The sequence below is a fragment of the Panthera onca genome, chromosome B2, assembly GCF_046562875.1.
Source record: "Panthera onca isolate mPanOnc1 chromosome B2, mPanOnc1 haplotype 2, whole genome shotgun sequence".
In the NCBI taxonomy this organism is placed as follows: Eukaryota; Metazoa; Chordata; class Mammalia; order Carnivora; family Felidae; genus Panthera; species Panthera onca.
This window is the reverse complement of record NC_138343.1, coordinates 121,198,702-121,225,732: the sequence shown is the minus strand read 5'-3', so window position 1 is coordinate 121,225,732 and position 27,031 is coordinate 121,198,702. Positions and strand designations below refer to the sequence as shown.

At 36.5% G+C, this 27,031-nt stretch overlaps 1 protein-coding gene across 4 annotated transcripts in view; it reads left to right on the top strand.

Moving 5' to 3' along the window:
- The window catches only part of HBS1L (HBS1 like translational GTPase), an 86,737-nt gene that overhangs the window by 42,928 nt on the left and 16,778 nt on the right, over window positions 1–27,031 (top strand). For all 4 annotated transcript variants that reach the window (XM_060616721.3, XM_060616723.2, XM_060616724.3 and 1 more), the window contains 8 exons: window positions 8,164–8,272; window positions 12,396–12,655; window positions 13,124–13,289; window positions 15,855–15,972; window positions 21,060–21,206; window positions 23,484–23,558; window positions 24,312–24,429; window positions 24,831–24,899. In XM_060616721.3, coding sequence (XP_060472704.1) covers window positions 8,164–8,272; window positions 12,396–12,655; window positions 13,124–13,289; window positions 15,855–15,972; window positions 21,060–21,206; window positions 23,484–23,558; window positions 24,312–24,429; window positions 24,831–24,899 — 1,062 coding nt within the window. The remainder of the gene's footprint in view (window positions 1–8,163; window positions 8,273–12,395; window positions 12,656–13,123; window positions 13,290–15,854; window positions 15,973–21,059; window positions 21,207–23,483; window positions 23,559–24,311; window positions 24,430–24,830; window positions 24,900–27,031) is intronic.

Below are 27,031 nucleotides of genomic sequence, written 5' to 3'. Positions count from 1 at the left end.
TTGTTGTTGTTTTTAATCTCTCACTTTTTCTTTCTGAGTTGTTTTCTCTTAAGTGGTTTGTAGGAGCTCTTTTAAAATTTTTTTGTTTATTATTTTGAAAGAGACAGCATGAGCGGGGGAGGGGCAGAGAGAATTACAAGCAGGCTCTGCACCGTCAGCACAGAGCTCAATATGGGGCTCGAATGCACGAAATCATGAGATCATGACCTGAGCCGAAATTGAGAGTCAGAGGCTTAGCCACCCAGGTGCCCCTGTAGGAGCTCTTTTTATTATATAGATTAACCCCATATATATATTTCCCCAGATACTTGATGTTCGCTTGTGGTATCTTTAATCAGGGAGAAATTTAAAACTTTTATATAAAATTTGTCAGACTTCCTCACTTGAAGATTGTAAATATATTTTTATATGTTTCTCCTTTATGTTCATTTCCTTGATCAATAAGGAATTTATACATGATATACTTATGTGATACACCATAGACATAGGATAGAACCTTCCTCTCAAATGGCCAATATTCCCAATACAGACAGTATTGAATACCCCATGCTTTTCCTGGTGATTTGAAGCATCACTTTGTATATACTGAATTTCTATCTATAACTGTATGTGTATTCTTATGTATTTTTTCATTACTCAGTTCTTACTCTTTTTTTCTTCCCAATTCTTATGTATAACAAATACAAATACATCCTGTTGGTTCATTTGCAGATGCTCTATTCTAATTCATCAATCTATTCTCATTTTAGTTTACTCCAACTTAATAGGAGTTCTTGATATCGCCTAGTTTGGTTCCCCTATTATTATTCTTAATTTAAAAATTTTATTGGTCATTCTCACTTCTACTCTTCCAAATGAATTTCAGCATCAATGTGGCTTGTTTCTCCCCAAAATAGTCTCTGGATTTTTACTGCCAGATCATTCTTTTTGTTGTTGTTATGTACTCTTGAAACTTACTTGCATGACACTTAAGCAAATTAATAAAACGACAACGACAACAACAAAAAAACTGGGCTCAAGCTAAAAGTAGGGTACGCTTTTGTGTTACTGTCTGTCTATGACTAGGCCCAGTTTTTTTCAGAATTTTTGCCTGGTTGACCTTTAAATATGTTTTTTCTCATGTTATTTTTCTTTCTTTTTCAGAGTCATGTCAGATCTCATTTCATTTAAATTTTTTCTAAATAGATGCATACTTCGAATTTTCTTCTTGTTTCTATAACATCTCTACCACTTTTGTAATTATCTCTCAGTTTATAGTATATAAACTCTCTGAGAATAGCTACCATGTGATTCATATCTTTTTTCTTTTTTTTTTTTTTAATTTAGTTATGTCACAGGCCAAGGTTGTATAGCCTTTGGAAAATCAACAAATTTGGACCTCAGTTTTCTTAAAGTAAAGTAGGTATAATTATACCTACTCTACACCTACTCTACATGGTGGTTATAAAGCGAGAAGAGCTTATAAAGCACCTGCCAGGAGAGCATACTGAGGTGCCCATAGCAAGGCCAACGTGGCGGTCTAGAAAAGCAGAAACGTTGGGTGGCTGGTATTAAGTGCAAGAAGTAGGTAGAGAGTAAATTGAGGTTATTGTCCAAAGAAAAGGTGGAGGAAAACTTGCAAAAACAAGAGATCATCTCATGTTTTCAAAACGTAAACCTTTAGGGGTTAATCACTAAACTCTATTGAGTGCTTGTGGGCAGAGCACCATGTCATGTGCTGTCGAGTATGTGAACATATGTATACGGCAGTTTCTATGCTCCAAGAGCTAGTAGTCTAATATTGAAGATGCTTTGAGACCAAAGAAATGAATCAGAGATGGGTGAATCATGTGGATGGATATGCACGCTTAGGTTGTCATTAAATTCAGCAAGAGAATGACATTTGGGTGGTACTAGGAAAGCTGAGCTGTGTATCCTTTACAAAGGCATACGTGTTGAAAAAGATCTTCAAGACGAGGCCTGGATAGTTTCGTACTTAAGAGAAAATCTAGACACTGCTATTTAGATCTTAGCCAAGAAAGGAAACAGTGGAGCCCTGGAAGAAGCAGCCCATCAAGGAGTAACTGCAGGGAAAAAGGAGGCTTTGCTTGAGAGCCAGCTGGGAGTATGAGAAAGGTGAATTGGACAGGTAAGGTAAGATGATTAAGTGTTGGTCCTGCCACTTGACGTGAAGTCACTCAACTTCTTGTCTCTTTTTCTGGTCTGTAAAACAAGCAGGTTAGACTTGGTCAACTGGATAGCTGTCATTTCTATCCGAATGAAAAATCAAAATGATGATCGATTCTCCTCCACTCTACTAGAGACTGAACACTAGTCACTAATATGTGAATCTTCGGAATGCATATTTTTTTGGTAACCATGATTTGGTCGTTGGATTTTACATGACTTGAGAGAGGACATCCTTTTCCTCTAGAATGGCACATTTTACTTTTACTTCCTAGTGGGCTATTTGATTTAAAGATCGTGTTAGTGGTTTAGGAGTCATAGACATATACAGAACTAGAAATTATTTAATTTATTTCATTGTGTACAGATGGTTCCTCACTTACAATGGGTCTACTTAGATTTTTCGATTTTACAATAGTGCGGAAGTGATACGCATTTGGTAGAAACGGTATGTTGAATTTTGATCTTTCCCCGGGGATGTAATGTGGTGTGATCCTGTCTCATGATGCTAGATGGTGGCAGTGAGCTGAAGCTTCCAATCAGTAACCTGATCGAGGGGTCAGCAGCCAGTATGCTTACAACCATTCTGTACCCATATAGTCTGTTTTTACTTTCATTAAAGTATTCAGTAAGTTACATGAGATACTCAATACTTGACTAAAACGTAGGCTTTGTGTTAGGTGATTTTTTTCCCCAACTGTAGGCTACTGTAAATGTTCCGAGCACATTTAAGGTAGGCTAGGCTAAGCTATGACGTTCTGTAGGTTAGGTGTATTAAATACATTTTCAGCTTATGATCTTTTCAGCTTAGGCTGGTTTATCAGGACATAGCCCCGTGGTAAATGGAGGAAGGTCTGTAGATGAGGAAACGAGCTAGCGAGATTTAGGGAGCTGCGTAAGCTGGAAGGTAGGTAATAGCTGAATAGTTGCAGAGCAGGAACCAGAGTCCAAGCTTCTTTTTTTCTATGCAATAGAAAATTCATTCCATGCTGACTTTTTTTGGACTTTATGAAAATTTAATGCTGTTTTTTGAGGTTGTTATACAGTGAACGAATTTCTAGTTGGTTAGGGAGGATGGGAGAACACAGTAAACATTTTACACTTTTCTGTGATGGATTTGAATACTCCTTTGAATACTCATGTCTCTTAGTGATCCACAACTGGTTATTTTAGTTATTCATTCACTTCTGACCTATTAGTAGGTTTTGTCTGCCATCTGATTATGAGGGGAATTTTGTAATGTGGTTGGATAAGTGGAAGTGTATCACATTGCTGTTGACAACAGCTCAGTGGAAAACTTGCTGAATGTATCTTTTTTCTTTGACTGTGGATAACATCAAATTGAAATTAACATATTTCCAAAATAGCCTGAGTCAAGTTTATCTCTCAAGGGGAAGGTTCTAGAGTTGGAATTATTAAACCGCTTGAAATCGCATGCAAAATTTTGTGTGTATGGTGCTTTTTTCTGTCAAGCGTGTCCCATTGTTTTCATGAGTTTTTTCAAAGGGTATGTGACCTAAATAAAAAGATTTCAGAACTACTGCTTTAATGAGTGATAATCAAATCTATAATACTGGACTCATTTTCCTGTTAGAAAAAAAAAAAAAAAGACTTAAATGACTGAATTGTTCAAATACTACATCTTGGGTTTGATGTCTGATAGATAAGAATCACCAGAAATGAAAGGAATATATATTTATTGCATCTGCAGAAATATTATAGGATCACATGTTGTGATTTTTGTGCTTAAGACTTTCTATGCCATTTTATGACCCACCTACTTAAAAAAAAAAAGTCAAAATTACAGTTTTTCAGTGTATTAAATGTGTAAGTGGGGTCAACGTTTTTTACATGCAAACCAGTTGGAAGTTATTAAAATGAATTGTAATGGGAAGTGGGAATTAGTCCTGTATAGCCCGGATTGAGACATTTCTGTGCTTTATGGGTCTTTCCCCTATTCATTTGACAGAGGCCAAAATTCACCATGCCTCTTTTCCATGTCTTAGGGTCACCTTCCAACCTACACACACCCCACCACCGCCATCATCATCATCATCATCATCATCATCAGTATCAGTGCTCTCAGTTTCCTCCTTATCCCTCTCTCATCTCTCACTCCTCTCTACTTTGCTATAATCTGGAACTATTTCCCCTTCCCCCCCCCCCCCCCCCCATAAAAGTCAAATGCCTCTGTAATCCTCAATCTGTTTTCCTAGTGGTTTTTCCACTCCTTGGCTTTACTCCACTTATAGTCTCTCAAACCTCAGGGTCTGGAATGTCAGCTTTGTTCTCTTTGCTGCCTTTTCCAACACCGTTATTCCTTCATCCTTTTTTTTTTTTTTTTCCTTATGTCTCTGCTCCTCTGAAATTCCTGTCTTTTGCCTAAGCCACCTGTTTGTTAGTCCTTAGTGGGCAACCTCATGGCTGCTTTTCCTTATTCACTGGCAGTTGGTTTACAGTATTCTTCACCCTCAGCTTCCGATGATCATAGCTTACCTGGGCATCCATGTGGAAAAACACCAACAAATACCATACCTGGACTTTGAGTTCATTGGCCACTTGATTTCCAGTAACTTTCACCTCATCAGCAATTCACTATAATCCACCTCCTCCAGAATCACATATTCACATCCTTATTCTGACCACAGCCACCTAGCTGTGCCTCTCAAATCATGACCTTTTCTTGACCTTTGGGCCTCTCTCCTTTATTCCCAGTGTATCGGTAGTCTTCCTTCTACATTTTATTTCTTTAATCCCACCTAGAATTCGTGATTTATAATTTCAATAACTCCCCCCCCCCCCCTTTTTGCCAATACCTTTAACTTCCTTGTTTCTCTGCTTTTTCTCTTTGCACCTGTTGGATACAAAGTTAACACCGAATGAAGCAGTTAATGTCTTCTCTGTGTCTGTTCATACATGGCTGAGCATTGCTAGAAAAAGTCACAAAGAAAAAATTGATTCCTCTATAAATGTATTATCACAGATATTTATTTATTTGTTTGTTTGTTTATTATTTTTAAGGTGGACTTCATGCCCAGTGCGGAGCCCATTGCGGGGCTTAAACTCACGACCCTGATGTCGTGACCTAAGCTGAGATCAAGAGTCAGAAACTAAACTGACTGAGCCATCCAGGCATTCCTCATAAATCTTTTTATTTATTTATTTATTTTTAATATTCTTAAAAAAAATTTTTTTTGATGTTTATCTGTTTTTGAGAGGGAGAGAGAGCACAAGTGGGGGAGGGCCAGAGAAATGGAGACACAATTCAAAGCAAGCTCTGGGCTCTTAGCTGTCAGCACAGAGCATGACACAGGGCTTGAACTCATGAACTTACTGCAATGATTATTGAAAACTCTTTGCTTCGCCAGTTTTTTTACTTTCCTCGTTCAGTCTCAGTCTCACTAGGTCGCTGGCTGCTTTGTTATGGAGAGAATAGAATCTAACCATTAGGGATTTACATCTTCTAGCTCAACATACGTATCTGCCTCCTGTTACAGTAAAAACAGCCTTTTACCTATCTTAGTTTGGATTCTGCCTGTGCTTCATATCCCATCCCTTTCTGCCTTCTCAGAAATTCTAAAATATCTAAATGTGGTTCTTGCTTTTCCTAATATTGTCAGCCAGTCCATCTCACTTTTATCTTTTCTGTCAGCTGACCCTTTTGCTACCATTCTACCATAACCCTCCCTTTTCAGCCAAACTTTTTAAAGAGTCATTTGCATATATTCTCATCTAAAGCCCTTCAGACAAGATTTGACTCAGAAATCAGATTTTTTTTTTGGATTTAGAAAAGCATCGACATGTACGTACTACCTAAGGTTGTGATAATCTCAGTGGGATGTGGGGCAGCACCCTGTAATCATCACCTTGTTGTTTCTGACCTGGACATGCATGGCTTTACACTTTAAGTGGGATAAGTAAGGACTATAAATAGTTTCATGTTAGTCCAGGTCAGGTTTTGTTTTTGTTTATTTTAAGTATATTTATTTTTAGAGAGAGAGAAGAGCGTGGGAGGAGGAGCAGAGAGAGGGAGAGAGGGAATCCCAAGCAGACTGCACTGTCAGTGCGGAACCCGACATGGGGCTCCAACTCAGGAACCGTGAGATCATGCCCTGAGCTGAAATTTAATGACTGAGCCACCCAGGTGTCCTGGGTCAAGTTTTGCTTCCAAATTAAAACAAAACAAAACCTTATTTTTTCAGAGCTCTTGGTTTTGGAATTACGAATAGATTGTGGACAGGTATTGCCGCCTCTGTTTTTTATTTAGCTTCATTTTTTTTTTTTTTTTAACCCATCCCGGCTTCTCCTGTCCCTTGTCTCAAATGGCTCTTGCTAATTCTACCAATGACCTTTATCCGAAGAGATCATGTCTAGAGGACTAGTGAACATCTTCACATCTTTAGTTCTCAGACTCTGGTGATGCCAGATCCGTCAAACTTCCCTTGGCTTCCTCGGCCACCTCCCCTCCCTGTCTCTTCCCTGTCACCCTTTTGCAGGCTCAGCATCCTCTATCTTGTGACCAAAGGCTGGGTTTCTCGCAAGGCTCTGTCCTAGTACCGCTTCTTTTCCCACCCCCGGTTCTCTCGTTTTGTGATCTCACTTATGTCTGTGCCTTCAGCTAATTCTGTGCTAATGAATCACAGACAGATGCTCCAGAGGAGACCTCTCCTTAAGCTTGACTTCTTATCTTCTCCCCTGTCTCTTTCCTCTTCTCCCTACTTGCTCACATCATTTTGGTGGCTTCCAGTTCTGTTAGGATGTTTGGCATGGCCTAAAGGCTCTGCATGGCCCGGCCGCTGCCCCTACTTCAGCTCCATTTAACTCTGTTCCTTTAACCTTGTGCTTTTACTTCCTCTGAGGTACTGTGCTGCCTCCCACAATGCAGTCACTGTACCAGCTACTCTCTCTGTTTGCAGTGCTCTTCCTTCTGGGTAGGTCATTCCTACTCATTTTTACATCACTGCTCAACTCTTAACTCTCCTGTGGAGGCCCTCTAATTTGTGTTCCCTATCACCATATCTTATGACACCATGTATGCTTATAACACTAATAACAGTTTTATTTTTGTTCAGTTAGTATACCTTCTCCACTAGATATGAGCCCTTTCAGCCCAATGATTACATCAACTTTTGTTCACCATCATATTTCCAGCATAGTGCTTGGCATCTAGTAGGCAAATAACAAATATTTTATATGCATTCTGTACATTAATTTACTTCTAATTTTAAAAGTAATTTATGTATGTATATTTACCAGTGAAGCATGTGCAATTTCTGCAGTTTTAAGTGGACCCAATCCTAGTGGTAATACTACTAAAAATTATAAAGATACATTGTAGAGAATTCTATGAAATACCTGTATATTTTTTAAAGGATCAAATGCATGAAAGCCTTACTTTGATCTAACTCATAATTAATTTTGTTCTTCACTGTTTCTCTATTGGCATCTTCCCCAATATTCTTGACAGAGATCAAATATCTTACCTAGCCTAATATTGTGCCCAAGTAAAATATATGCAGGGTCCAGCACAATCCAGCAGACTCTTAACTTGCTCATCAGTTTATAGGTACCATGGGATTAAAAATAGCTTAGCCATCTGCTAACTGACCAGACAATTTTAGTAGTGTGAAAGGGCGTGGTAGGAGAGAGGGATCTAGGGTCTAGGTGTTCTGTCAGAGCAAAGCTCAGTGCAGAAACCACCTTGTGACCTCTTAATACTGAAACTTAAGAGTCACTTCAAAATTAGGAAGAGATTTGGTAGAGGTTAAGCATAGCATAGTCCCAGTAGTAGGGGATTTCCCAGAATGTAGGGTGACCAAAGAATTTCAACATTTTAATGTTCCACTAAATTTTTTTAGAGAAAAGAATATGTTTAAAGATATAAATTACATAAAACTTAATTACCATATGATATATTCATATAATATGTAATGTGTAACAAATATTTCTAGAAATCAACTTTAATTAATTAGTCTTGTGTATTTATTCTCTAATTAGGAAAATCAGTAGATTCCCAGTCATCTCACAGTGAATCTGAAATTGTGCCAAAAGTTGCTAAAATGACCGTGTCCGGAAAGAAGCAAACTATGGGATTTGAAGTGCCTGGGTAAGGTTTTTAACCCTCCCCCACCTTTTTATTTGAAATTGGTACTGTCTTGTATTTGACTGTAAGAGAACTATTTTAATTTTGCATGATGTGTCATTAACATTGAAGTATCGTGCGTTCTCAGAATGGCATGGTACAAAGAAAAGGGATTGATTCTAAATTATGTATATGACTTAGTCTATCTCGTTGTGTGTCCTCATGTAAACTAAACGATTTTTAGCTACTTAACATAAAAAAGCATATTTTGTGAAATCTAACACTGTGAGATACGGAATCCTTCTGCCACTAGATGGCGTAGGTAAGCAGTGTTTGGGAATTCAATGTCATGGAATCATTAATTTAAAAAGTTTTTCTGACTATGATATTTAAACTCTTTTAGATTTTCAGGTTGACTAAAGTGGGCCACTAGAACAAGGGCATAAAATATGAAATGAAACATACCTAGAATTTCAAATCTGGTGAGAAATGATAAATCCTATATTAGTAGCACTCATTTATCACTGTCTTTAGGATTCTCCCAGGAGTTTTTGTAGAGAAGGGAAGTTGGTTGCTTGAGACTTAATAGCACAGTTTAAAAACATTAACTTTAATAGAGCCTCTTTAAAATTTTCTTAAATCTATTACTTATAAATTGTATATGTTTTGTCTGCCATTTAGATAGGTAAGATTCGCTGTTATCAAATGTAAACAAAGAATAGAGGATTTTTTTTTTAATTTCAAGAAATATAAACTAAGTAGCCTCAATTTTTTTCCCTTACAACATTCTTCTATCTAAATTAATGGAAGTTTCATGAGTCTTAGTTGTGAAGAATCTTAAATTGATGAACTTATTCTAATTCAGTGCAGGAAAGAACTCCATATCTAGGACATTGGATGAATGAAAAAGTTACATTTTAATTTGGGTAACTTCAGTCACTTAAAATAATTTTGAATCCTGATTTAGTTACCAAAACCTAAATGTATGTCTTTTCTCTCTGCATTGGGGTTGGGTTATTGGAATCATAAATTTCTTTTTTATCCTTATGTCTTGGGAACCATTTAATCCCATTATGGGATTATTTTCATTGAGAGAGGAAAAAAAAACCCAGAATATGCAATTCTTATTCTAAGGATTTTATAGTCTTAATGCAGAATGTTTTGGAAGTCTTAGAAAGCAACATGTAAATAAGCCCCAATTCACATTAGAAGTAAATGCATAGTTATCTATGGGAATAATTAGAGGAAATAATGGATAATAAATGATCAAGAGAAAAATAGTAAATACAAGTAAATAATTATTGACAGCCTAACTTTGTATTACTTTACAAGCGTGATGCAAGCCTTTCAGACCATATACTTCATGAGGGCAGGGCCATTAATGCTCATCATTGTATTTCTTTCATAGAATAGTTGTTTAAATATTCATTGATCAGAGTCCTTGGGGAAATACATTTTATTTTAAAAACAGACTTGGAAATATGTAAATATGTAAAGGTGAAAAAACAGCCTGTGAGTTAGTACTTTGATATAGCTCTATAAGAGACATCATCAGAACATGAAAGGTCTGTAGGTACAGATCAGGTTACTCAGAAATACATAATATTGCTTAAGGACCAAGCTATATTTGTTCAAATACTTATATAGGACTTGTTAGGGATAATACTTAGGCTGTTATTCTGATTTGATCTTGAGAAAGCGCAGAGAAACATAAAAAAACACTTCTGAGTCGAGATTTCAGCAGCATAAATATCGACACAGTGTGATTCCCAGTGATGGCTTGTAAAAAAGGGTAATGCATTGCTTAGAAGAAATGAGATAGCAAACTTTTTCTTCACTAATATTAAAGATGGTAAATACCTCTCTAGACAAAGCTTATTTAAGTATAAATGGTTTGAACCTTGCATAGAGGACAAATACTCTTAAATCTAAATTATTAGCTTCCTAGTCTCATTTAAATAACTCAACGAGAAAGAAAGCCTCTAGATTCATGTAGAAATATTCCCACTTTTGGAAAGATGGTTTAGGGAAAAAAAACCCAGAATAATCATATGATAATAATAGATAAGTTTACAAAATTATATCAGAAAGCACCTGAAAAAACATTCAGCCAACTTACTCTTTCTTTCATCAGTCAGTAGTTACAAAATTGGTCATTTAAAAAAAAAAATTATTTATTTATTTTTGAGAGGGAGGGGAAGAGAGAGAAAGAGAGCAAACATGAGCAGGGGAGAGGCAGAGAGAGAGGGAGAGAGAGAATTCCAAGCAGGTTCTGCGCTGACAGCAGGGCATAATCCCATCAACTGTGAGATCATGACCTGAGCCAAGATCAAGAGTTGGATGCTTAACCCACTGAGCCACCCAGGTGCCATCCAGAATGGTCATTTTTAGGCCTCATCTTAGAGATTTTTCAAAATCTTAAAAATACTGACTTTTACTTCGTGATAATAAACCTTCAGACGGTTTTCCTGAGCACAGACTTACCTAGGATGCTTTTCTGTTTACTTTGGTCACTTCCTTCTAACACTGTACGATTCAGTGACCTGATTTGCATTTTACCTAGGATTTACTTGAAAGGGACTGTTTTTGTGAAACCAAGAGAAAAGCAAACCTTTCTGTTACTGAATCGTAAAGGAAATGTTCAAGTCAGACCCATGTTTTGTGAAGCTCTTCCTGTGCTGGGCCCACTGAGCTCTGCCAGCCATAGCCATTCTGCTTGGATCTCTTCTCCATACAGGAGTTAACGTAAGCTTTCCTTTGAAGAAAAGCTTCTGTAACTACAAACAGAGATTTGAAACGAGAAATTGTGATGCACAGTTGTCATGTTTTGGTTTTAGAAGCTGTGGTCATTCAAATGTTTGCAAATTATAGTCTAAGATTTCACTTAATTTAGCCTGTTGGAATCCTTCAAAAGAACTGGAACCTTTTCCACAAACTTAAATTTTTTTGCTGTGGTTCAAGATGAAGCTAATCTTTCTAAGCAGTGTTAGCAAATGAACACCAGAATTGTTAGTAGAGATTTCAAAAGCAAGAGAAAGTAGGAGTGGATGCGAGGTTTTAGTAAAGTTGCAAATATAACTAATGTGACTCTTTCCTGAGGCCTAGGATGAAAGGTCAGCGTTGAGCATATAAAATTGCCCTGAGTCGTTTTTGTTACAGCGTGCAAGAAGAAAATAGATTTACTATTCTCACATAAACTGCTTACTGTGTATAATTCTTTGCCAGTTCCAAAGTGAATTGGATAGACTTGGTCTCATTTTTAATAACTTGCAATTTAACTTGTTCTTGGTCCTAATTTTTATCTATGTCATTGAAAGGAACGTTAAGTATAGCGTAGTCTGGTTGATTAGATCATGTTGCTTCTAGATGCCCATGGGATAGCACTGGATACAGTTTCTGTAGATAATGGTCAAAGAGCTAATGAACTAGGATCAGTGTTTACTTGTGAGGGTACCATCATTATCAAAGGGAAAACAAGTTATGCTAGGTGGCCTTGTTTCTACCTTATGTATTTGAGTCCCTCACTAGATGGTAAACTTTTGGGATTAGTAGATCAGTTTCTTATCTGTATCTTTTCTTTTCAACATCAATGCCAGTTGTGAGTTGTAGTTTTTAGAAAATCAGGTATCTTGTTGAATTAATGAATTAAAAGCTTCTTTGCTGAAAGTATTAAGAAAATGTAAACATTCAGAAACACCTCCTTTAAAGATGGTATTTGAGCGAAACAGATGGTCTCTGTCCTGTTGGAAGAATGAGTTAGGGATAAACCCAATTTTTTTTTTAATACTACTTTATCTCTAGGAATACATTTGATGCCAAGTTTTACAAAATATCTCCTTTATGCCATCTGTTTTGATAGGATTATATGGCCAAGGCTATGGGCTTGAATTCAGTTATTTTACAGGATATTTTCTTCTTACCTCAGTTTTTGATAGACTCTTTCTCTCCTGGGACCTTCCAAGTCTGTTTGTGGGCTTTGGGTCTAGCTACTTATCATTTCCACCTTCATTGATTGGCCACTTAGCGGAGATCATTTTTGGTCTCCAAAGGTAAGAAATGAGAACAGACAGCTTCTCTGCCCTTCTGACATTATAGGATGCCAGTTGAGTTGGTTTAAATACTTTTTTTCTGTCTCTGCTTTCTGTAGAGTAACTGAAGAAAATGGTCATAGTTTCCACACGCCTCAAAAAGGCCATCTTAGTGAAGAAACCGGCATTGCTCCTTCTGATGTTCTTGACACTGTTTCTAAATCAGTTCTTCCATCCCACACCATTCAAACATCAGAAGAGCAGAGTTCAGCACCAACACCAGTGAAAAAGTCCGGCAAGCTGAGGCAGCAAATAGACGTGAAAGCGGAACTGGAGAAGCGGCAAGGAGGGAAGCAGCTCCTCAACTTGGTAGTCATTGGTAATGCCCTTTGTTCCTCTGGATGGTTGGTCACCTCTGCTTCGGCCCGGCAGCTTTCTGGTGGCAGCGTGCAGACTCATTCCCAGTCTGAGTTTCTGTATGGGTGTAAATGGACCTAAGCAGGGAGGCATTGCATCGTAATGCTTGCTAGTCACCCCGGGTGACATAACGCCACATCACCAAGGAGGTCCTTAGACTTGCTTGTGGCACGTTCGTCTTGTGAACATTTTGAAAGTGGCATGTCTTATTGACAGTTTAATTTCCAAAAGTCAAGGAAACGTCCCCCCCCTCTCTAAAGAGATGCTCTTTTTTTTTTCTCCATTTATTTTAACTATCCTTTGATAAAACTTGGTACTTACTACTCTAAACACTGACATGAGCTATCGGATTACATATTCTTGCAATGCCTCTATGTGAACAACATCTAGAAATTGTACCTAGTATTAATCTTGAATCAATTTTCCTTAGGTCATGTTGATGCTGGGAAAAGTACTCTGATGGGCCATATGCTTTATCTTCTGGGTAATGTAAACAAAAGAACTATGCATAAGTATGAACAGGAGTCTAAAAAGGCTGGCAAAGCTTCGTTTGCATATGCATGGGTCTTGGATGAGACTGGCGAAGAAAGGGAAAGGTAGTCACTATATTTCAAAATTTTCAGTTTGAAATGATATACATAATCTTTTAAATAAGTATGCGATATGTGTTGAATATGTGTGGAAAAAAACATGAAATACTTTAGAAACTTTTTTTTAGAGAAAAGCTTTTAATTATCAGGGAAATATTTTTATGATAGCTTTCATTGTATCTATATACATTTTCTACTCTTCCAAATTCTATGAGAATAGTTTAAAAGGATGTTTATCAAAAAATTAAAAAGCAAACTCAGAAAAAGGCAGTAAGAACTCTTAGCTACTTATTCTGTGAGAGAAGTTTCAGTTGTCACTTCCCTCAGTATATGTCAAGTTGACTTGATTTTGAATTAAAATTATGAATAAAACTGTTAATTTTATATCAAGTGACTTTAAGGAAAGATAACTTTTTGTAGTAAACTGTCTTCTGTCTCAAATTAAAATGACCAGTAAGTTGAAATTATCACTTTAATTCATCTTTATACTTTCTGTACTATGTTTTTATGAGATAGAGTTAACAAGTAATTAAATCTATCTCCTACCTTGGGATGAGCACTGGGTGTTGTATGGAAACCAATTTGACAATAAATTATATTATAAAAAAACAACCTATCTCCTACCATATAGGTTTAATCTAGTCAATTACTCCTGTATCTGTTACTGTGCCCAATGCTAACTCTGCAGGAGAGAACAGCTACTCATAGACTTCTGGCCAAAGTATTTCTTTTGAACAAGTCTTTTTAGAGTAGTGATATTTATCATGTTAGAACTGTCAGGGATGAGGGGGCGCAGTGGCATCTTTTTCAGGAAAGAAAGAGGACACCTAATAATTAAGTGAAATGGCGAGATTATCGACTGTGTCAAAGTAATGACTAAAGACTTTGAAGTCCTCTGAAAGTCCTAAATCAACAAAGAAATTATTGCATGTTTCCTATCTTCCTTCTGAATATCAGAGGATATATTTAGATTTTCATACTTTAAAAAAGTGCGTATTTATTTTTTCGGAGTCTTGAATAGTATGTGTTATAATATAAGGCAATTCTTAATAAAAGGAGTCGCAATATTCCGTAGCTCTTTTGATAAACAGAATTTTATACCATGGTGGGTTTGTTTTTTTTTTTTTTTTCCTGGTAGGTATCTTTTTTATTCTATATAGGGTCATAAGCTTGTTTTCCAACCTAATAAGAAAAATTGGAAAATGAATATTGAAAACAGTGGCACTTTTGTATGATGTCAATGTTAGAAGACTAAATAATTTTCACTTATCAGCTTATGAAACATATTGTTAAAATATATGGCTTTTTAGTTGTCTGTTGCTCAGTATGATGCAATTTTAGAGTATTCTTTCATTTTATATGTAGATAGCGGATGCTTCTAGATACATAATGAGAGTTTAACTCACTACTGTGAGTTAAACTCTTAACATTAATAGCATTTCAAAAATACAGTGTGTTACTTATGCCACCATGTTAAATATTTATAAATCTTCTGTTCTGACCTAATGTTGAACATAAATGAATTTTATATCCTTAGTGTGACAAATGCAGACCAGAGTTGGCTCAAAGGAGTGTATTCTGCTGAAAGTCTAGGCAGGAGCTCAGAATAAGTCTTGGTTCATCAGTATTCTAGGCAATTATTTGAGGATTATTAGAACTAAGCATCATTTTTACCACGTCAACAAGCCCATGGTTTCAGATTAGACTAGAATGATATGATCAAGGAGACCCACAGTTACCTTACTGCTATGCTAGGGTGGACATATAATTTATTATAATCGTCAGAACCCTTGGTAGTAGGGTAGTGCTCATTCATTATTCTGAACTATTTGGGGCAAACCAAGATGAATGATTACCCAGTTTATTGCCCACCTGATTTCCCTTTCCTGACATCTGGAAAGACTCAGTACCCATATAGACCCTCCGTGGGCTTTCTTAAAATCTGAACCTACTGTTTTATAGCTAAGAGGCACCGTGTTGGTTTCCAAGAAGGATGAAATGTGATGTGAAACAAACTACTATTTATCTCTCTTGATTTTTTGAAAAAATTGCTATCTCCTTTGATATTTTCTTTTTTCTAAATGTGTAACATACTGACCTACCTACCTTGCAAATGAAAGTTTTATAAATTTATAATTAGTGAAACATCTACATTAGAAGATGAGGAAAACTACCTCCTGATAGTGGTCATTCTTAACTTTATCTTTTCTCCTGTTCAGTATTTATTGTTTCATTTTCCAGAGATGTCCCCACATATCTTTCTTTGTTCACAGTCTGCATTGTCTCTTACCAAAAAGGGGGTGGGGGCAGGAATGGGAAATACCCAGCATTTTGATTAAACTTTGCTGCGTCCACAACCTTATTTTCAAGCTATACAAGTGTAATTGTATTATAGCAGAAATTCTAGTCCCAAATGATACCTTGATTAGTCAAAATAATAGACTAGGTAATAAAATTCCCATTGTTACTTAGGAATTTAGACTGTCATTTAGCCTATATTATTAAATAATTTAATCCGTAGTAGCACTGATTATTTCTATAATGCATTCTAACCATTTTGATTTCTTTAAGGGGAGTAACAATGGATGTTGGTATGACAAAGTTTGAGACCACAACCAAAGTTATTACACTAATGGATGCTCCAGGCCATAAGGATTTCATTCCAAATATGATTACAGGAGCAGCCCAGGTACGAGATATTTCCTGAATTATAGTACACCGATTGTATATAAAATTTCCTGATGCTGAGGTTATAATTCTACACTCTCTTAGATATAGAGAACAACTGATGGTTATCAGAGGGGAGGTGGTGGGGGATGGGTGAAATAGGTGATGGGGATTAAAGAGTACACTTACCGTGATGCGCGTAGGGTCATGTATAGAAGTGTTGAGTCACTATATTGTACACCTGAAACCAATATAACCCTGTATGTTAACTATACTAGGACTTAAAATTAAAACAAACAAACAAAAAATATTGTAAATTAAAAATTTTTAACTTTTGGAAAAATTTGAAAAAATAGAGACATACTGTATTTTTATGATCTTATTGGTACTATATAAAACCTTTTCTAATTATGATATAGAAGCAAGTGTATAAAAGCTGTGGATTTCTTATAGTAAAAATAATGATAAAGTGTTAATGAGTTATAGCTTTATATCATATTAATAAATTGGAGTGAATATTTGAGTATCTGCCTTTTTACTGTATTTATAGTCAAGGCCTGTATCTTCTTAAAGAGCTGATTTATGCAGAAGTACTGAAGCTTGGGAGTTTTGCCCTGCGGTTTATTTATTTATTTATTTATTTATTTTTGAAGTTTATTTATTTATTTTGAAAGAGAGAGAAAATGAGCGGGGAGACAGAGGATCTGAAGTGGGCTCTGTGCTGACAGCAGAGAGCCCAATGAGAGGCTCGAACTCATGAACCATGAGATTATGACCCGAGCCGAAGTCAGACTGTTAACAGACTAAGCCACCCAGGCACCCATTTACTTTCTTTACAGGATTAAACAACCATTGCAATTTATAGAGTTACATGGTTCTTAAGGATACTGAAAAAAATCAAAGGTAATATCTTTAAATAAATAATTAAAACATTGGGAATAACCCTGCACATAGAGGCCATCAATTTTTTTTAATAATAGATGATTGTTGGAAAATATGAAGAGTTCAGAAGTTTGCCTGTCACTTGGTAAGCATTTGGCCATTTTCTGAGTTCTTAACAGCTATTTAAATGGAATGTTAATATGAGCATTCGTCAACCTAAAAAGGATTTTATATGAATAAATTTGAATATATTTGAAGATAAATGAGAAAATACTCTGGTTTAGAAAGTTGAGATATAATTTCAGAATATTAATTTAAGGTCTATGGACTGAACAAGATAATGAAGATTGAAAAATAATTATTACTCTGGATTGAATACCAAATATGGGCTAGACACTGTATTAGGTGTTTTGTATGCATTTAGTTTAATCCTTACAATAAAAGTACACATCCTCCCTATTTTATATTATTTTTAAATATTTAATTTTTTAATGTTTGTTTATTTTTGAGAGAGACAGAATGCAAGTAGGGGAGGGGCAGAGAGAGAGAGGGAAACACGGAATCCGAAGCAGGCTCTAGGCTCTGAGCTGTCAGCACAGAGCCTGATGCAGGGCTTGAACTCACGAACTGTGAGATCATGACCTGAGCCAGTCAGACGCTTAACCAACTGAGCCACCCAGGCATCCCTTAAAGATTTTATTTTTAATTAATCTCTGTACCCACCGTGGTGCTCAAACCCATAACCTTGGGACCAAGAGTTGTATGCTCTGCCAACAGGAGTCAGCCAGTTAACCCCATCCCTGTTTTAAAGTAGTGTAGATCATGACCAAAGAATACAATATATTTTTCTCTTTACTAAAGGATACAATATATTTTTCTTTTTGTTTCTGTGTGTGTGTGTGTGTGTGTGTGTGTGTGTGTGTGTGTGTGTGTGTTTCTTTCAGTGCATACTTACTGAATGCCTACTGTGTGCCAAGCACTGTGGTAGGCAATATAGGGATATGATGAACTGCAAAGCACATTTTGATAGTTTAATGGGAAAGGCAAACATCAAAACAAGTGGTTACAGTAAAGTGTCTTTGAATCCTAGAATCTTGGAATCCAGAATAATCATAATGATCATTTATTCCAAGCTCCTAATGGAATTAGGATAGGAAAGGACTTCAGAAAGTATCTAATCGAAAAAAAAAAAAAAAAAAAGAAAGTATCTAATCGAATTCTGTTATATGACAGATGAAGAAATAGACTCAAAATATTAGGTAACTTAGTGTGCAAAATACTGGGGTCGGCTTTTAGAGATACAAAGAAAAATACGGGGTATGCTGCCTGTCCTCAAGGAAATCACAGTGTAGGAAGGTAAACTTTGTAAAGACAAAAGGCTAACACAAATGTACTACAAGAAGAATATATGCAGTATACATGACGAGGGAAGATCTCTTTTTAGTGCTGGAAGGGCTTCCTTGAAAATGTAGGGGCATGTGAGCTCCCCAAAACAAGCTGTTGCATGAAAGAAGAGAGAAATTGCCCCCCAATTTTTTGGAGATATGTAATAGAGTGAATTAGGAAGAATACTTACTGCCTTAGATATCTTCATGCTCATTCAATGAATTTCAAATTTTAACCTAAGAAAACAAATAAAACTTGACGGCTGGTGGCAAAACCTGATTAGAAAGAGATTTACAGTTACTGAGCCTAGGATTTGGAAGGTCAGGGCTGGGTGCTTTATATATTACCCTTCAGTGTTTCTGTGAAGGGAGTAGATTTTTTTTTCTTTTTTTTAAGTTTTTATCTAAATTCCAGTTAGTTAACAGTGTAAAATTATTTTCAGGTGTACAATATCGTGATTCAACACTTGCATACAAGTAAATTGACCCTTGACAAGATTAGACAATGTTTGCCTGAGGTGGGAGACCTGTTAGTGAGTACAGATGAGTGAGAGAGCTGGTTTTGACATGAATTGCTCTGGCTTGTACTCTTAAACAAGAATCCTTGTTCAAAGAACTGGATCTCATTGAAGAAATTATGGGTCCGTATTTTAAGTCATGAAGGATTGGAAATGAATGCTGCACTTGAGAGGAGAAGAAGGGCAGAAGTAGTTGGGTAGGAATAAAAGGAAGAAGAATAGAAATCATAGTGTAAATTGCCCCCAGCAAAGTATGTGCATGATACTTCTAATTTCATTATAAAGTTCTGCTCAGAGCAAAGTATCTGATATATTTTTTACTCACTTTATGGCCATTTTATTTCTCATTGTGAGGATTATATGGCAGTTCATGTGAAATTCTTTAAAAACTGGGTAGCATAAACAAAGTGTCATTGAGGAAACAGCAAAGAGAAATGCTATTGTGGACTCTGTTCTGACCCAAAGGCCAGAGCGTTTCATGTGGACGGAGTGTAAGAGGACCCTCGAGAGAGTGCTTATCAAGTACCTGTCTGAGGTAGCTCAGGGGGGTACTGTCAGAGTTAGTCAGTCTATCCTGGGTTAGAGAAGACCAGATCTCTGTTAGAACAGGTAAGCCTGCAAAGGGGAAAAAATGAAAGAGTGTTCCTTTAAAGAATGTCCCGACAATGCATTGACAGAAATAATTGATGATAATGAATATGGAGGAACACCTATGATTGCACAGACTTTCCTGCAAATTTTCAGAGACTGCATCCACGTGATGCAAGTGGAGACACAGAAAGAAGCATCAACACAAAAGAATAGTGGGAACCTGTAAAACTAGTGTTAATTTAAAGCTAGAGGAAAAGGAGCTAAGGCTGAGGTTAGCTTTTTCCCTTTTTTTGTGTGTGTGTGTGTAAATGGCATATGAGAGGAAAAAATGTCTTTCACCTGATTCCCAAAATACTGCAGAAAGGTTAGGAGACTGTGCTAAGTCAAGGTTCTTTTTCTTGGCCGTAGAGGGTGAATATGCTATTTTTGGTAATGCGTTTATTCAGTTTTTCATCATGATAAATAGTACTCTGATAAATATCTTTGTGTAGATTCATAATTACTTCTCTAGGATAAATTCCTACGAGTGGAATTGGCAGGAAGCAAGATATATATAATTTTAAGGCTCTTGATACTTAGTGTGAAAATGCCCTCCAGATTGTTTGCACCCTTACACAGGCACTGCATAGGAATGCCTGTCTAATGAGACACCCTGGCCTACAGTAAATCGTTCTGTCTTATAAATCTGGCCTAATGTGATTTCTAGAAATAGGGAAGGAAATAATATATTGATGTATTTTTAAATGCCCTTTGTTTGTTTGTTTATAGTGAATCTGAATTAAAAATTATTATTATTTTTTAAATATTTATTTATTTTTGAGAGAGGGAGAGTGAGCGAGCCAGCAAACAGGGGAGGGGCAGAGAGAGAGGGAGACACAGAATCCGAAGCAGGCTCCAGGCTCTGAGCTGTCAGCACAGAGCGCGACGCAGGGCTTGAACTCACAGACCCTGAGATCATGACCTGAGCCAAAGTCGGACGCTCAACTGACTGAGCCACCCAGGCGCCCCTGAATTTGAATTTTTTAATGTTTCTTGGCCATTTATATTTCTTCTTTAGCAAATTGCTTGTATTCTTTATCTAGTTCTCTGCAGAGCTATGTCTTTTTTTTTTTTTCCTATTTTAGTAAAGGCTTCATATTAAGATTATAATTTTTACCAATACCTATCCCTGTTTACTTATTTTATTATTTTTTTTTACATTTATTTTATTTTTGAGAGGCAGATAGAGACAGAGCACAAGTGAGGGAGGGGCAGAGAGAGAAGGAGACACAGAATCCGAAGCAGACTCCAGGCTCCGAGCTGTCATCACAGAGCCCGATGAGGGGCTTGAACTCACAAACCGTGAGATCGTGACCTGAGCCGAAGTTGGAGGCTTAACTGACTGAGCCACGCAGGCGCCCCTCAGTTTACTTACGTTTTAATTGTGCTTATGTTTTCCCTCCTTTGTCTAGATATTTTAATTGCTATATAATCAAATATGGGAATTTTTAAATTCTTTGTATCGTTATTTTTGGCCACATGCTAGTTTTTTTAATATTTAAGTTTTAATCCATCTATGTAATTCTTTCGTTTGATTTGCTTTAGGGTTTGGTGTCAGGTTAGAGTCTGCCATTAAAATCTGACCACAATTAAAAAAAATAAATAAAATCTGACCACAACTAATTGACTAATTTGTCCTTTGAATTAAAATGCTGTGACATTATTTCTAATTTTGATTATTTCTTTTTTCTTAGGCGGATGTAGCCATTTTAGTTGTAGACGCCAGCAGGGGAGAGTTTGAAGCTGGATTTGAGACCGGGGGACAGACACGAGAACATGGCCTCTTGGTTCGTTCTCTTGGAGTAACTCAGCTTGCGGTTGCAGTCAATAAGATGGATCAGGTATTTGAAGGCGACTGAGAATTCATTGTAGACGTTAACTAAAATGTTCTTCTGCCGTATCGATGACCTCGGATGTGGCTAGTGTACATCTTACTAGTTTGGTTACCACAGTTAAAAAAAATGCACGATCCTGGCATTAAATAAATGAAATACTAGTGATTTTTAAGCAAGAGGATGTCTTCTCATTTTCGGAGATAATTTTAAAAAGTTAAATTTTTAAAATTGTTTTTGGTTAAAATAATACACAACGAATTTAGTGTAAAGAAACCCAAAATAACCCATATTTCCAACTCTCTTTTTTTCCCCAAAATCTTTTAACTTTTCGTTCTGTGCATCCATCCAGTTTATTTTTATAGATGAAAATATTTTTCTTCATAACATCGTGTTATTTTTGTTAGCTCCTTTTTAAAAAAATTGATAATGTTCTTGTGCATGTTTCTAAGTAATTAATTTTTGTATAAACAGCTTGTTTTTATAGCTTTATTCTAGTCTATTTTTAAAAAATACTATAACTTGTTCAAATAATCCCCGACTTTTGAATATTTCCGTGTGTGTGTGTGTGTGTGTGTGTGTGTGTGTGTGTGTGTGTGTGTAGCGTATTTAGAAATTGTTTATTTTATGAAAATGTTTGGGCCTACGGGCATATGCATTTTTAAGACTTGCTATGTATGATCAAAATGCCTTCAAGAAATCTTCTGGTATTTACTCTTGGCACATATGGTGTGGTCATTTTCCCAAACTCTTATCAACACTGCTGTTATTAAATGATTATTTTCTAATTTGATATGCCAAACATATTTATTTATTTATTTATTTATTTATTTATTTATTTATTTAATCTTTATTTATTTTTGAGAGAGAGACAGTATGAGCAGGGGAGGAGCAGACAAATAGGGAGACACAGAATCCTAAGCAGGCTCCAGGCCCTGAGCTGTCAGCACAGAGCCTGACGCGGGGCTCGAACTCATGAACTGCAAGATCATGACCTGAGCTGAAGTCAGATGCTCAACTGACTGAGCCACCCAGGCGCTCCTAAATTTATTTTAATGCTTTTTTTTTTTTTTTTTTTAAATGTTTTTGAGAGACTGAGAGAGCACAAGCAGGGGACAGGCAGACAGAGAAGGAGAAAGAGAATCCGAAGCAGCCTCCAGGTTCTGGGCTGTCAGCACAGAGCCTGACATGGAATTCGAACCCACAAACCTTGAGATCATGAGCTGAGCTGAAGTCAGACGCTTAACCAACTGAGCCACCCAGGCACTGCCAAACATGTTTTTTGTTTTTTAACCGACTCTTTAGTGAATGTTAATAATATTTAAATATACTTTGTATATTTATTAACCATTTATGGTTTTATTTTGGGAATTATTTATATAATTTGCTTATTTTTGAAACATTTTTTTCTTACTGATTTTTATGTATAATTTACTTATATAGATATTAATCCTTTATCTTGTCTTAGCTATTTTTCCCAGTTATTTTACTTTTCAACTTATTTATGGTTTATTTTTGACATATAGTCAAGTTTATAAGCATATTTTTTTTTTATTCTTTATGCTTAGGTATTTTCTTACCTTGGGATCAGATACTTACTTACAATTTTCTACATGGTTCTTTTACAGTATTATTGTTACACATACTTTTTATTTTTCCCAGTGTTTTAGTACGAAAATTTTCAAATGTAAAGATTAGGAAAAAAATAGTGGAGAGAGTTTTACGGTAAATACCATACTATACCCTCTACTTAAGATTCTCCTACTTACTGATCTCATCTTTGTCTTATCTACCCCTGTGTCTCCCTATTAATTCATCTTATTTTGACAAGAATTTCCAAGTAAGTTACACACGTTGTTACACTTACCTCTAAATACTACAGCATGCATATTGTTAGATAGAGTTCATATAACATACATTTTTAGTCTATTTGGTTTGCGGTGGGGGTGCATCAGTAATTTTATTTTACATCAGCAGTTGGTCTGAGCATAACTTAATGAATCCTTCACTCTGTCTCCCCAAATTTGAAATCACTTATAGCTATATACAAAAAATTCTATATGTCTTGCAGTTTCCTTCTAGGTTTTCTGTTGTAGGGAAAGTTATTTTTAGATCATATTAATAGTAAGATCTGATATTCCAAGTTTAAATTTTAATAGATTTCATATTTAATAGATTTTATATTTTTATTTTGTAGTCTTGACTTTTTAATATTTTGTTGCAGAAATTTAAATTTTATTTATAGCATAATCTGAAGCATAGTTTTAAAAATTGAATCTTTGTCAGGTTAATTGGCAACAAGAAAGGTTTCAAGAGATTACTGGAAAACTTGGGCACTTTCTTAAACAAGCGGGTTTTAAGGTAAGATAAATTTAAATTTATTTGGTACCTTAAGTCTCATCTTACTGATTGCTCTTGTCTTATTAAGTATGTTTAATTCTGTTTGTTTTTATTTCTGCCTGGTCTTTTATATATCTTATATTCTTAGGATTACTTTGCCTTAGAAAATTGCACATATTTTATAACTTGGCTTGGATTTAACATAAGTAAAAGACTTTTCTCCAGCTATTAAATTAGGTGGATAGGTTTAGGGAGGTACCAGAGGAGTGGAAACCACACTTCCACTGCAGTGGAAACTAGTGGAGAGGAATTTCTCTAGCAAAGCGTTTGTTGCCCAACAAAAGTGCTTGAGTGTTTTGAACAAATTTGTAAGTTTCTTACAAAAATCAAAAAAGTTGAAAACTGTTGGATCAGATAACTTCAAGGCTGTAGTTCTGTGATTTCTATTACTAAATGTTTGAGTGAGAAAGAGCCAGTGCAGGCAGGGGAGGGGTAGAGAGAGAGGGGGGGGAGAAAGAATCCCAAGCAGGCTGTGCACTGTCAGCACAGAGCCCATCGCGGGGCTTGGTCCCACAAACTGTGAGATAAGACCTGAGCCAAAATCATTTGAGCCAAAGGACATTTAAGTGACTGAGCCACTCAGGTGCCCCTCTATTACTTTTTAAAAAGTATGTTGTTGCTTTTACAAACTTGGTGCAGCATGGTAATGGTGGGTCTTTTACCTTTTGAAAACAGTGTTGTATTAAGTTTCATATATTCAATCTTTTTTAATAGGAGAGTGATGTAGCTTTCATCCCTACAAGTGGTCTCAGTGGTGAAAATCTAATCACAAGATCTCAATCAAGTGAACTCACAAAATGGTATAAAGGACTATGTTTATTAGAACAAATTGGTAAGAATTTAGTACATTATAAGCTTGATGTTGTCATTTAGAGTTCTGGATGGGAGACAAGTGATGTGTGTGAAAAAGCATAGGTTTTATAGTCAGAAGAGCTAGAGTAGTAGTTTTGAAATCCTCTGCAGTATTTCAACTAAATTTCAACTCCATTTCCCTTATTTAATTACTGAGGTTCGTGCCTACCTAACCAATAGATGGTTGTTGACATTAAATGAGATAACGTATATGAAAACATTTCATAAACCACAAAATGCTAGATGAATGAGAGTCAATTTGCTATTAGTAAGTATAAAAGAAAATTATTTTCTAGGAGACATGGGATGACAATGGGCCGACTAGACCTGAGTCAAGAATTACTTTTAAATTAAACCTTGGTTTTTACCATTTTTTTCCAGATTCCTTCAAACCGCCTCAGAGATCTGTTGATAAGCCTTTTAGATTATGTGTATCTGATGTTTTCAAAGGTAAGCGCTGCCTCCCTGGTTCTTCTTTAGTACGGTCCCTGCTTTTCCATTTTTCCCCTGACCTCTTTTCTTAGACGAAATCATTGCATTGTCTTCATATTCCCCCTTCTTTATGCCAGCGTAAGGATCAAGGCCCAATAAATCTTGAAGTGCATAGTTCTAGTTATTTAATGCCCCTCCCCAGAAAAATCTTCAGTTTACTTCAGCTTACATCGTTTCCTCAGCTCATACTCTTCTTCCAGGTGTGAAATCTCTTGCCCTTTATCTTTCTAGCCTCATGGTTTTTTTTCCCTCTCAATAGATCTTTTTAGTTTCTGTATCCTTCAACCAAACTGGATTGTTCACTATTTCTTAACCAATACAGAATCTTTGTTACCACTATGTCTTTCTCTTTTCTTGCCCATTTCGTACCTATCTGTAGCAGAGTCTGGGTCCAATCAGGAGAAAGATACCATCCATAGCTGAAAAGAGAAGTTTGAGACAAAGAATTATTAATATGATAAAAGAGTGATTATAAGATGTAAGGAAACTCTATATGGTACCAGAGGGCTGAGGAAGAGGATGCAAGGAAGGGCAAACTTAGAAGGCCATGTTGGAGAACGTGTTGTATTAAATAAATACCCAAGAGTACATCCAGTTTAATGTGTACAAAACCCTATTTCGAAAACTATAAAATAGAAATGAAATAAAAGATACTAATAAATGGAAGGGTATAACGTAATTGTTGGAATAATCATTACAGTAAAGATGTCAGTGGTCTCCCAAATCGCCATTATCATGGAATAGGCAGTGCAGAATGGATTTCGAACTGAGCAGCAATAATTTGGTAACTGATGGGCTCACCCATCATGTACCCTAAGGTGTCCTTCTGTGTTCTCAGTATCTTCTGTCAGTGTATTGTTCAGTCAGTAGTGTAATTGTTTCTGTGCTTTTTATTGAACTTAGATTGTGGAGTCCTTAAGGGCCAGTACTGTCTCTTCTGTATCTTTATCTGCAGGACCTAGCTCAGTGCAGACTAGTGCCTCCCACGTATACATGCTTAATAATTGTTTAATAAATGAAGGTGCTTCCCAAAAAATCATTCAGTGAAATTAAAATGAATCATTATTATTACTAGCTTTCCACATTCTAGTAGCAGAAGAAATACCGGTAATGCTTTTTAAAATGCCTGTTATCTCTTTAACACACAGAATACAAAAATAGTGTTTTGAATAACAGTGTTTGCTAACTCTACCTCTTTACCTGCTAGTCTCTCTCTCTTCTCAGGCTGCTTCCTGGCTTCTGCCTACACTACTCCCCCTTAGCATGTTCCCGCTGAGGTTACCAAATGACCCTTTGGTTGCCACAGTCCCTACAGAGTTTTCAGTTCTGTCTTTCATCTTACTTGAATTTGGCATTACTTCTGAAGCTGGTAGCCATATCCGCCTTGAAACTTTTCTCCCTTGGTTTCTGTGACCCACTTTCTCTTACTGTCCTGTCCATTTCTCAGACCTCTCTGTATCTTCTCTGTGGGCTCCTCTTTTTCTGACTCCTAACTGATGTTCTGCCTCAGTCTTTTTCTTACTTGACGTGCTGTTTTCAGACAGACATCCATGACTCATCTACCTCCTGTGTCTTGATGCTTCCCAAGTCAGTATCTCCAACCCAAACCTGTTCTCACTTTCCGGATACATGTGGTAACTGCTACTGGACATCTCCACAGGGAGTGTGCTCCCAGGGTCCCATTCTCATGGAATTTGATGTGATTGGTGCCCCCTGGAATGCATTGTCTCCACCTGTATGTCTGGTAGGCACTTCAGATTCACCAAGGCTAAAATGGATCTTGTTCCTTAATTTCCTATCTCACATTTGATGCACCATCATCTTAGACTTCCCCTTTTTGCCTTTATCCCTCTTCTACCTCATCACCTTCAATCTGTCATAACTTATTCCCAAATTCTTGAGTTTGCTTCCAGTCTGCAGTCAGTCTCCCCTCCTCTCTGACACCGAAATACCATCATGTCACTTCTCTGTTCACATTTCTTTACCGGCTTCCTATTCCTTAACTGAGGATGAAATTCAAGCCCTGAGTATGATTTACGAGGTCCCTTTATTGTTTGCCCTTTGCCTCCCCCTGTTGCCTCATGTGGTGC